The following is an 11,775-nucleotide window of genomic DNA, read 5'->3' on the forward strand; positions in this document are numbered from 1 at the left end:
CCGACATGTAGAACCCGTAGAGAGTAAGCATCATCGTGGTGGTGGTGATGATGGTGGTGTTGATTGATTTTTTGTTTTAGTTCGTTCGCACTGTAGTGAACTTTTTTTTGTGTCCTTAAATTGTTTATTTTTTATTTTTTGCCTTCCATTCCTTCATTTGCCCGTCTATGGATGGTAGATTTGACAAAATAATAGCTTTTGGTTTTTTTTGCGTTCCATTCTTCAGTGAAACAATTTGGTTAAGTTAGTAGTTTGTTTAAATTAGTAACCTCTTGCATAGTGCTAAGAGATTTTTTCCGATTTCTTTTGCTCGGAGTGGAATGAGCCGAAAAGTGGTAACTAATTGGAACTGGAAGCATTATCATATTGTGCTTTGTGCTCATTATTTTCGGTTCATTCCATCTTTAAACTTAGAGCTTAGAGTGTAGAGCTACCCCCAATTTAACATCTAACCAAAAGTAATTCATAATAAGCTCATATAACCGGTTGTTTTTTGTATCTCTTTTCTCTCTCTCTCTCTCTCTCTCTTTCTCTCTCTCATCTCAAACGTTCCCGTCGTGTTGTGTTGATTTGTTCCGTAAACTGCATCCACTTATAATTCTACGTAACAAATGGAATGGACACCTCTTCTTCACACTTCATATCCTCTATATGACTCCTCTCCCTTTCTGACTATCATGTGCGACTAATCCTGTTCCCCGTGTGCTCCCTTTCTGAAACTGTGTTGCCCAACAATAACCCAACCCGAACACCGAACTGATTATAATGATATCCATGCCTCGTATCCAAAACGAAAAACAAACTCTACTAATTGCGCTGTGTTAAAAAAAAAAATAACACACCGCACGGATCAATCTAAATCAAAAACTAAATCTGACAACAACTACAAAAAAACACAATCCCTCACCCCAACTTCAGAAAAAAGGAAGCCGAGAAAAGGTAATTTTTAATCCATTGTAATACAACAAAAAAACATTCGTTTTGGTTCAGTTTCTATCGCCATCCTACGTCAGTCATCCAAATCCACCCATTTATAGGTGAACCGTTTTTATTTTTTGTTTTGGTTTTGTTTTGGAGGGAAAACTTTGCGCCAACATTACTAAAAGAGGTTCGAAAACAATTGAATGCCGGTGAGATTTAGCTTCGCACCACTTCGCTGGAACAGGACGTTGCTACTAAGTCCAATTCTTTCCATTTTTTTGTTGTTGCTGTCTTCTGTACGCTGTCAAAGTCTCTTGTGAGAAGCACACAGGCATTGCTGTAGGGTCAAATGAATAATCCCACGCATCCACGAAAGGCGGAATCTAATCTTGCTTTGCATATAGATTAGAAAATTCATACGAAATTTGTGTGCTTTTTGCGGGACTGGTTATAAGGGGGAGTTTTCTAAGGGGGGGAGGTGAATACTAAGCCATGCTCTATTTTTGTTAGACAGTATCGAACACCAACCCCAAACTTGGCCATGGAAGTGAGGCTTCGATCGTATGTTTTTCTTCAATTTTCTTCTCTGCTCAAAACAGTATGTTTGACACGACTATGACTTTGGGGGCCTAAGCCAAGGCGTAGCGTTAAAAAGACACCATTCAACTGTTGTAAATGGCCGACCGTGCCTGAAGAACGTACGTCCCCGATGCGTTGCGAGCGATGTAGTGATGTTATGTGATGAATTTATTTTTTATTGTCCACACTGCTTCGAACAACGTGTTAACTCCAAACCACCACCAGCAGGAGGGAAAGTCTCCCGGCTCGCGCATCCGCACATCATTGTTGACCGAGCCGAGTAACGCCGGCATATACATACATAATCGCTCTACCACTAGCGTACTTGCCATCAAATCCAAAACCCTCAGCAAGAAAACCAACTTGCTGAACATCCGTTTTCCGTTCGTTCCGTTTCGTGTCTTTCACTTTAATATAACTCCATTTACTACTGGCTTTGACACTCGGGAAGATAGCTATCTCCCGGTTGCCATCGGTTGCCTCGGTTCCCCGGGATGGCACAAATATTTCACATTCCAACCATTCTCAACCACCCGAACCGTACACCGGTGGAATTAATATTGACAGCCGGCCGTATCCTGTAAATCGTCACCCACTCGATTCAGGTTCCAGCCTGATACGTGTCGCTTCGTTTTTCCACCTGAACACAATGGTGGAAACCGATAAATGAGGAAAAATCCCATTCAAGTACAGTTCCCTGCGAGCTTCGCAGTTGCACCGGTTAGTGCGACCGATACCTTACACCTAGGTACCTTGGCACAGTCGATCCCGCTTTGAGCATGTAAAGCTCGCACTTGAATCGTGCTCGATCGTGCTCCAGCAATTGACAATTAGTAGTGCGTAACTGTCAAACGAAACCAACACTCGAGCACACTGCTCGCTCTTACTCGCCCTCATCATTAACCTTTTTCTGCAGCGTGCTTCGCCGAGCACCATTTTTCATCGATGCTCGAGCACGTTCCGCCACAACCGGACCGAAGGCGCGGTTGGGTTTGGCGTAGTTGAAAACATCGCTTTATCACTCAGAGGTTTCCGATTGAGCTTAAGATCGATGGATGCTCCACCGCCACCACCGCGTGTTTGCGTTGCGTTGCACTGGAATTTATAGGCATTCCATTGTTGACCTCAATCATTTATATAGTTCGTTCTTTTTTTGCCTTTGCGGTTGTTGTTGCCATTCTACAAGACATAGTTAATGACGGAATTGTATGGGAATGGGATAGCGCTGGGCTGCTGCCCGGCAAAAGGGGGGTGTTTTATCGAAAGACAAAAAGGGCACGGGAAATTGATTGAGTAATTCATGAGGGTTTTTTTGTTGTTATTGCGTGCTGCTCTTACACTTTGAACACTTTGTCGTCCATCGTCAGTAGAAGTGAAGGTTTTAGTACCGTGCCATCAGTCACGAGACGCGGAAGGATCTTGGTACTGGGCTATACATCTTCTGCAGTTCGTTACAATCAATAATTTCAGACCAATTAATTTCTTGCCCCGGAAAGCTACAACATTTGTATCGTTGAATCGTTTGTGGGCGACGGATAGCTAAAGTATGCTGGATTCTTTTTAAAAATGATTGAATTGGGCTTTATCTTTTGTGGGGTGTGAAAGCTTTGAACAGCAATTTGGTAAAGTGTCAAATGCCCTGAAGAGTTTAACCGAACAGAAAAATCGCCTACAGGGGGTAGATTCATTGAAAGGGAACTCTCAAATAACGAAGGGGAATGTCTAAAATCAATAGTGAAAAATTGCAAGTCCTCTATGGAGCTTTGAAATCATAAAATAGATTCTTGCACACAGTTAGAGAAGATTCGCAATGAGACTGTAGAATTTTGGCAATCAGCGGTGGATTTTTTTTCTTGCGTGGAATTACAACCTCGTTACCAACATTCCTTTGCTTACACGCGTATTCTATTGTAAAAGCTTACAAAACAGTTTTAACATCGCCAACAAAATATTCTGCATTTCGCGTTAAGTTGCTTTATTGCTTTGCTACTTCTCGGCTTACAAAGCGGGCTTAAATTTTAGAATTGAAGCACATGCTTAGGCACGCTTTCCGGCATGAACAGAACGTTTATCAGCCATTACGGAACATCTCCCCGGTGCTTCCGTATTTTGCTGGTGCACTGTCCGCAGGGTCGGGAAAGCAAATAAAAAACCCTCATTTTGAAAGGACAGCCTCACCACGGTCTGATTTTTCTTTTCTTTCTCGTCTTTACCACCCTCCCCCCCCCCCCCCCAAAATGGCAACGCACGTTACTTCATACTCCTCCAAACTTTCCACAGGCACTAAGCGCTAAACACCGCAACAATCGTCCAGCGGTAAGCGAGGTGGAAGTGACCGAAGCCGAACCGTCCCGTACGCCCGAGGACAGCGTGTGCAGTGTCGAGGGCCCAACCGATACCGGTACCGGAACCGGCGAGATATCCGGCATCTCCAGCTCCAAATAGCCATCGTCGACCGGTGCGCAACCGCAACAGTCAGGCGGCCGATCGCGCTACAAGGAGTACAATTTTTAAGGATCGGCCCGTACGACCGGCGAGCAAAACCTCTTTTCAACCCGCCACACTCAGCCTGCGAATCTGGATGGCAATGCAGTGCAGCTGTGCACCGGCGGGGACGGGAACGATCTTGGTGGGCTCACCAAGACAAACAATGAATCTCAGGTTCAAACCCACACCGGAGGCAGTTTCCATTATTCCAAATACGACGCAGCGCTCGACATCCAACACAAACCGGAAAGTGTTTCTGGGCTGATTTTCCCCCGTTTATCAAGCTCGATATTATAGACCGTTATTTTCGAAGCAAAAAAAAACAAATCGCCGACGGATACAGCATATCCTGCGAAACCCCGTTTTTAACGCTGAGAAGGACACTATTTTACGTTAGTCAGTCAACTCCTCGCTTTGGTTGCGCTGGGACTCAGCAGCAGCGACGCTACCTTAACTGCAGTGACTGAAAGTCGTTTTACTGGCTCTCATTTTCGAGTACCACACTCACAAACAGTTTGTACTTTTTACCCAAAACTATTTTCCAACTTTCCATCCATATCATCCGAATAAAGCTACTGTAGTAGTAGCTTTACTGTTAGAAAAAGTTCTCTCTCAACCTTCAACCTTCCGAATGCAAGCGCGCCGGAACTGTTGTGCAACAATATCAACTGGGAACAAGTACAAGCAAATGTGTGAACAGAGAAGATAATAAAAGGATAAACGCAGATTTATCGCATCATCATCACTGAACCGTTTCAAAACTTACGTTTACCATATGTCCCTGCCCAACTTGTAATAGTGATGGACGTGCGATTGTGTGTGTGTATATATAAACAATAGCAAAAGAAGCCCGAAACGTACATACAAAATACACAGTAAAGCGCATTTTAATAGCGAAGTTAATAGTGAGCGGCCACGTGCCACCAACATACCGGCAAGCCCGAGAACCGTCAAAGGCGAGATATGCATTTGTACGGAACGCAGGAGTAAGGAGCCGGTTGTTGGTAAATTGGATACAAAATCGGTTGTTGCCTTCAGCGGGCTAGCAGCCATTTAGCTTGTTTGAGAAAGATACAGAGAACCATAGAAGACGAAAAAAAAAGTAAACCATAAGCGCGTACTTCTATGAGGGCCAAAGACGTTACCGCCAAGCGAAGGAACTAGGCTATAGGTGAAAAGCAAAAACCCAAAGTACATAAGTAGCTATAGTATAGTACTATATAACCGCACAAACCGGACAACACAAAGACAATGCCATTGTATTGAATAGAGTCTTAGATGCGAGTTGCGAGCAAGGAGTGGTGCAGGTTGCTACGATGGCCGATACCGGCAGAGTCTGCCAAGCCGAAGCAGCCAAGTGGCGGCGTTTGTATCATAATAGAAGTAAGGCGAAAAATATTCATAACTATTATCAGCATTATAATAATAAAGCATATTACAGCATCCCTTATCATGAGCTTAATCAAATAGATAACCCAAAACAACAACTTACAAACAGCTGACCGGTCGTGCTGGCACCCAGATGCCCGATTGTGTTTTCTAGCTAGCTGCTAATGGGGAGGGGGGGAGGAGAGAAGCCCCAAGCAGCGGCGATCGCTGCCAGTATAGTAAAAATTTACACTAGAAACTACTTCTGCTTACGACAGTCCAAATTTCCCCCGGTACCCCATCTGTCGGCGCAAATCGGCAACAGAGGTGTGCAGCAGAACGGGACGAGGAGCAGCAGAGCTAGAAAACGAAAACACAAGGTAATTATATTGCATACCGAATAGGTGCGTATTATTAGATCAGATCAGATGTAAAGAAAAAAGAATAATAATCATTGCTTCGTCGTTCTTTAGGACAAAGAAAAACAAACAAACAAACAAAAAAACATGAACTAAGGTGTTTGTTGCGTTTTGTTTGCCACAACGTTTGCCAATTTTAATTTTCATTTTCACGATTCGAATTTCTTCGCCCAACCGTCTCTACCCCTCGGATTAACCTTCAGGGCGAGATTGGGTCTGGTGTAGCGAAGAAATGTTGTAACCAAACGCCAACTCCGAAAGATTCACTTGCGATGCGCCGGGAGAGGGTGTTGGCCCAGGCAAACTGTCCAGCGACGGGATTTTGCCAGGGACGATGCACACCGGCCGGCCATCGATCGGCAGTCGATTAGGGACGGGAAGGTATTGTAGGTGTTATATACGGGACGAGCCACGGTACGATTAGTTCGTTTAACTCACAACGGAATGTATATCTTACTATCGTTAAGTGCAGACGCTAACACTACTATAACTGTCATTATAAGAAGTATTATGAAATGTTTAACATTGTGTCTATAAGAAGAACGACGGACTGGGCAGAAGTTGCTAGAAAGGGGGAAAAAATAACGAAGCCATAGCTATAACTAGCATGAGTAGAATAAACAAACAAACAAACACACACACAGGCGACGAATAGTATTAGAGCGAACAACAGATATAGCAAAGCAAACGGAACAGCAGCATAGCGGAGCAATTAGAGCCCGGAAGCAAAAGACATCTTATGCCGGCCAAGGAAGCCCGGTTGACAAATATGACGAAATGAAACTATCCACCTAAAAAAATTTACTGTATCTAGTTCTAGTACGTACACCGCTGGAACATTACGTAGGAAGAGCTTCCTACCAAGGAGCTACTAAGACACTCCACACTCAACCATCCACTTACCGTGGAAGTGGGTTTGTAGATCAAGCCACTTTATCAGCTCTCACTGGTGAGATTTGTAATTTTTTTTTTAATTTACCATTCGCAGATTGACTATTATTGGTTTAGGAAACTACCGCTAAATGGGAGCAGCAGCTAGCACAATGATCGTGTATAGCTTGGTTTACAAGATCGACAAAATCCAACAAGAGATCTTAGATTACTGTATGCATTAACAAAATATTGTCTACCTTGGGATGGTCATGTAGGGCAATACTCCTTAAGCTGACTCAATACATTAAAGCATTGTATCAGGCGGCCATTCGGCAGCCTCTGGTAAAAATGTATGCCCTTGCTGACGATCAGTTGCAGCAACCTCCACCTATAAGGTCAAAGGGATAAGGGATACTTATCGATCCTGATGTTGGAAGTTGGCAGATTACCCACCGGGAAAAAAATATTGTTCACACGCGCGTAGTAGGCTACGTTTTGAACATGGACGGCTAGTTTTTTTTTATAATACTGGCCATTCTTTACGCTATCCAACGGATGCTCTGACTTCTCATTCGCTGATTCGATGAAGGCCTACATTTTCCTGCACAGTTTTAGATGCATTTTATGAGCCGTGCAGCAGTGTAGGGTGGCCGTAAGCTCCCAAAATGACGAAGCAGATAGAGCTTTGACGTGATCATATAAAGATTGTGTCTAACTATTTTTATCTACTTTTTCCTAGACCGTTTTAACGATATCTGCTATAATTCAAGTGGCTATTCTTTTATTTATTTCATGCGATGGTAAAAAAAGTTACGTTAAATCAGTCTATATTTTTTAAATTCATACGTTATTAGCAAAATTTTCATAATTTAATTTTTCATCATGTTGCTACATCCGGCAAATAGGGAAAACATAACTACTAGAAAATTGAATGTTAATCCAGTTTTATAGTTTCAGTTTTATTTTACTTACTACGACCAGTGCTCCCACCATAAGGTAACATCACGTTACCGAACTCTTACTCATTCTTTCCTGTCCTGTCCAATAGCATGCTGCCCAGTATACGAAGGGCAGCAATGTAAATGTATTTCAATATTAAAACCGATTTACGGCAAGCATGCAAGAACGAATGAACGAACAAACGAACGCAAAAGAACCTCGAAAAGCAGCACCAGCCCCTCCTGACTGGAGGAAGGGGGGGAGGGGAGCAGGTGTAGGATAGATATGGAATGGGACAAAGCAGAAACTGATAATAAAAATGGCAGTATTACGAAAAACTCTACTGCAAAACAACCCAAAAATAAATCAAGACAAAACCTAAAACAAAAACGAAATAAAGAAACAAATTCCTGCGACCATGCGAAACGATAAATGTATCAAACGCTGAGTTTGTTAATGCAATTAGTGTTACCACATCCGAAATCAAACGCTTATATCAAACTAGTAGTAAATAACCGTGCACGCACGTTCGCTGTGTATAATGCCGCATAATCCGTTTACAATTTATTTATAATTCAATCGTGTCTTTTACTTTTCACCTCACACGAGCTCACAAAGAATCAGTCGACCAAATGCGACGACGTTGGGGTTTCTCTTTCAGAGTATTTTCGCTACGTTTCGCTTCAGTTTCATTATTCTAGGCTTTCGGTTTTGGTATTAGTTGGTGCTTTACGGTGCAATTAGTTTATTCCGATTGATTTTCGTTTATCCTAATCTGCTCAACAATCAAACAACGAGCACCCGATCGATAGGCACAATAAACAGAAATTGGTTGTTAACATTACCAGCACACCGGTCCAGTCGGTCCGATCCGAAAGCGGGTGCAGAAGATTAGAGCTTAATTATAAATAAATATTTACAAAAAATAGATATCAATATAATTGCTCTGTTAATGTTCGCGGTTCGCCTTCGGTTCCCCGCGGACCATATGCGTTTTTATTCCCTCACTCTATCTTTCTACAGCTTTCTACTCTGCTCTGTATGCAGTTTTGCTCCTGGTCTCTTTCCTTCTTCACCGCAGTATCGCAATGAAAAGAACATTGCATCGCACCGCCGATTACCGACTATCACTTCAAAATCGTATATAATGCAGGATACGTACGCTGTAGGAGGGGGAGAGGGGGCTGGATATTTCAATCCTGCGTGCAGGACGCCATCTCTGCCGGCCAGCTTGTTTGCGAGAACGAAAAGAACTGCAACAGCGGCGACAGAGATAGTGACTCCTAGAACGTTGGCGCAGACAGAATGAACAGACTGTTTTCCTCCTTCTTGATCCACTTTAGCAGCTTGTTTACGAGGCTTATCACTTCGTTCTTCTCAACCGTCGGTTCAAACGTTACAAACAGCTCGTACGCTTGCGTCACCTGGAATATGTTGAAATGGTTTGTAAGCTAATCCACAACCACCACAACAGGAAAAGCGTGTACGCGTCTTTTTTCAGGTAATGCTTACCCAAGCAAGCAGAACTTCCTTTTCCTTCATCTGGTAGATCAACTTTACGGGCCGACCGGAATTGTGGATGCGATGATGCAGCTGAAAGTACATGCCCTCCAAACGTTTAAACTGCTCCCCGCTGGAATACGGCACTGTAAGCTCGGAGCACAGTAGCTGCGCGTTCGATTTGCTTTTGTACAGAAAATGTCGTATCTCTGGAATGCCAATGTTTAACAGCTTGATTCCTTTGTTGTTGATTGCATCGTTGATTGCTTCTAGACAGTTGCTACGGCGTAGTTTCTGAAAAAAAGAATCCGAAGGAAGCAACGAGAAGGCATTAGTTTGCTATGCATTCATACATCCTGTAACATTTCGCGTTCCTGCCACAATAAAGTACCAATAGCATCATTGCCCACTTAAAATACCCCAAAGCTGTTCAGTGGTTTGTTAGGCATTTAGTGTTAGCCCTGTTCGTCGATTCTCTCACTCTTTGCCCTTGATTTAAAGGGGTCATATAATTTTTCTTGACCGTTCTCTATGAGTTTGGCTCGATAGTGGCCTTACCTTAACGTTCCACATAAACTCTATGCTTGCCAGGGTTTAGGAAAAACTTTGTGTGAATAGACGCATGCCCTGTTCTGCTCGTTGATCAGGGTTTTCCTTGACTGCTGCTAAGTAATCTAGTCTCTATTCTAGTACGGCTCGAATCCGTATGGATTTTAGCCAATTAGAGGCAAAGGAGTTCCGACAAGGGATCTTCCTATAATCGTTGGATTTCCTCACTCCCCATCGTTTAGTTTTAAAGCAATTTTAAAAAGACATGAGATTAAATGTTGGTTCATTAGGCAGACGCCCAAAGAACGCTCCGATTGTCCTACCTCGGTGATCTTCCGCTTTGCTTCGGACAATGTGTAAAACACGTCGCGTTCAATCGATAGCAGCAGCAAACAGGCCTGACAGTCCTCAGCAAGGTACGATACGTGCGCGTGCAGGAACCCGCTGGAATCGAACTTTGGCAAACATATTGGTGTCCAGCTTTCCGCCGACTTGAAGCTCTCCGAGCACTCGATCAGGTTAAAGATGAGCCGCAAATCGGCCGGATGGATGAAATACTTCTTCATGCGCACGAGCGCTATCAGCTTATTGTTGGCAATTAATACTGCAAACACCAGGTTCTTGATCTTTCCACAGTTGCTCTGTATCGCGGACACGACCGTTTCCCTCACGGACGGTTGCAATGGCAAGATGCGCACCGAGTGTGTCATAAAGCTGAACGGATTGTTCGACACCACCTTACGATCGCATTTGTCACTGACCAACAGATGGTCGATCAACCGTTCGCTTCCTGCCAACAACCGGCGAAGATCAAAGTTTTTTCGCCTCTCGAACGTTTTGATCATATGGCTAAGCGTAAGGGTGGAGAGAATTTGGTTGTACACGTCACTGGAAGCAAGGAAAAGAAGAACACCGTGGTGAATTATCAATCGATCTAGAATGTTAAGTGTCCCCCCACACACTTACGTCAGCTGTAATTGGATCTGTTGCACGCTGTGCGATGTCCTCGAGACTGCCACCAATATGAGGGGAGACTTGACCAGAAACACAAACTTTACACCGGCAGCATGGATCGATTTGATCGTGTCGTTGCCGCTTTGGATAAAACTAACTAACGCCTGCATCACCCCGAACAAGGTGGCCAATTTGTCTTCGTTGCCATGCATCGAATAGATTGGTTTCCCGGCCGTGCTCAATATAAACACATGCCGCTTGCGGTTTAAGAATTCCACATCGTGCAGATAATCGCCCGACTCCAGCTCGGTGCCAATTCCAGCGCTGCACGGTTCCGTCGTTTCAGCAAGGCTCACAGTCGACGCATCAAATTCTCTACTTTTCGCACTGCTGAAAGAACTAGATTTGCTCATCGCACCGTCCACCGGATGGTCGGCCGAGTTTACACCATCTTGCACCCTCGGTACATTGCCACCATCCGACATACTTTCACGATCATCCTCGGATACCTTATCGTCCGCAATGGTCCGTTCGCTAGAGCTGCACTCCAACTCCTGCTGTGGGTGTCCTGCATTTTCCTGGACAGCCGGCAGACTGTTTATCTCGTGGGAAAATTCTTCGAACGAATCAGTCGTTATCAGTGAACTTTCCTCACATGCTCCCGGTTCGCACTGATCCACCCCGTCTGGTCTAGGGTCACTCATGATTTTATCGTAGGCACGATTAGCGGCGGAGATGCACACACGTATCCCCGAATGGAGAACAGTTTAAGGACAGGTTCTACTCCACCAACGCCACCGTTTTTTCACCTCCTAATCACGAAAGCTGTACGAATCGCCTGAATGAGCGTGATGAAAAAACAAAACACGAAGGAAAAACAATCCGATTATTTGATAGATTTACATGTTTTTTTCTCCTCTCTATTCGCTTCAGCTACCCACTGTGCATAATCTGACGTTTGGTAATTATTCCGGCAGTGCTGCCAGCTCAGCAGAAGATTATTTCCTTTTCTTGGTTTTGTTGCCATGGTTTGTTCGTTATTTATGTTTTGTTTCGTCCATTAAGAATGGAAATGTTCTATTCGCTAAATGATTCATTCATAGAAACATTTGTGTATAATTTTATGTTCCTTAATGTTGGCCCTACAACCTTGAAAAGGAATGCTCTGCGCATTCGGGCTACCTTG

At 43.8% G+C, this 11,775-nt stretch overlaps 2 protein-coding genes across 7 annotated transcripts in view; one reads left to right on the forward strand and one right to left on the reverse strand.

Moving 5' to 3' along the window:
* LOC118509048 (probable G-protein coupled receptor 158) overlaps window positions 1-8,023 on the forward strand; it is a 56,750-nt gene extending 48,727 nt beyond the window's left edge. For 3 of the 6 annotated variants that reach the window (XM_036049128.1, XM_036049127.1, XM_036049130.1), the window contains exons 11-12: window positions 919-939; window positions 3,781-8,023. In XM_036049128.1, coding sequence (XP_035905021.1) covers window positions 919-939; window positions 3,781-3,945 — 186 coding nt within the window. In that variant the 3' untranslated portion in view covers window positions 3,946-8,023. The remainder of the gene's footprint in view (window positions 1-918; window positions 940-3,780) is intronic. The other 3 variants (XM_036049129.1, XM_036049131.1, XM_036049132.1) reach the window with 2 other exon arrangements.
* A 112-nt stretch (window positions 8,024-8,135) lies between these two features.
* LOC118509049 (protein SAND-like) lies at window positions 8,136-11,476 on the reverse strand. Its single transcript, XM_036049134.1, has 4 exons — window positions 10,602-11,476; window positions 9,959-10,523; window positions 9,099-9,380; window positions 8,136-9,010 (listed from the first exon to the last, which is right to left on the reverse strand). The coding sequence occupies exons 1-4, from the start codon at window positions 11,291-11,293 to the stop codon at window positions 8,870-8,872; spliced, it is 1,680 nt and encodes a 559-aa protein (XP_035905027.1). The 5' UTR covers window positions 11,294-11,476; the 3' UTR covers window positions 8,136-8,869.
* Between the last annotated feature and the right edge of the window lie 299 nt (window positions 11,477-11,775).

This window comes from Anopheles stephensi, chromosome 3 (genome assembly GCF_013141755.1).
Source record: "Anopheles stephensi strain Indian chromosome 3, UCI_ANSTEP_V1.0, whole genome shotgun sequence".
Classification (NCBI taxonomy): domain Eukaryota; kingdom Metazoa; phylum Arthropoda; class Insecta; order Diptera; family Culicidae; genus Anopheles; species Anopheles stephensi.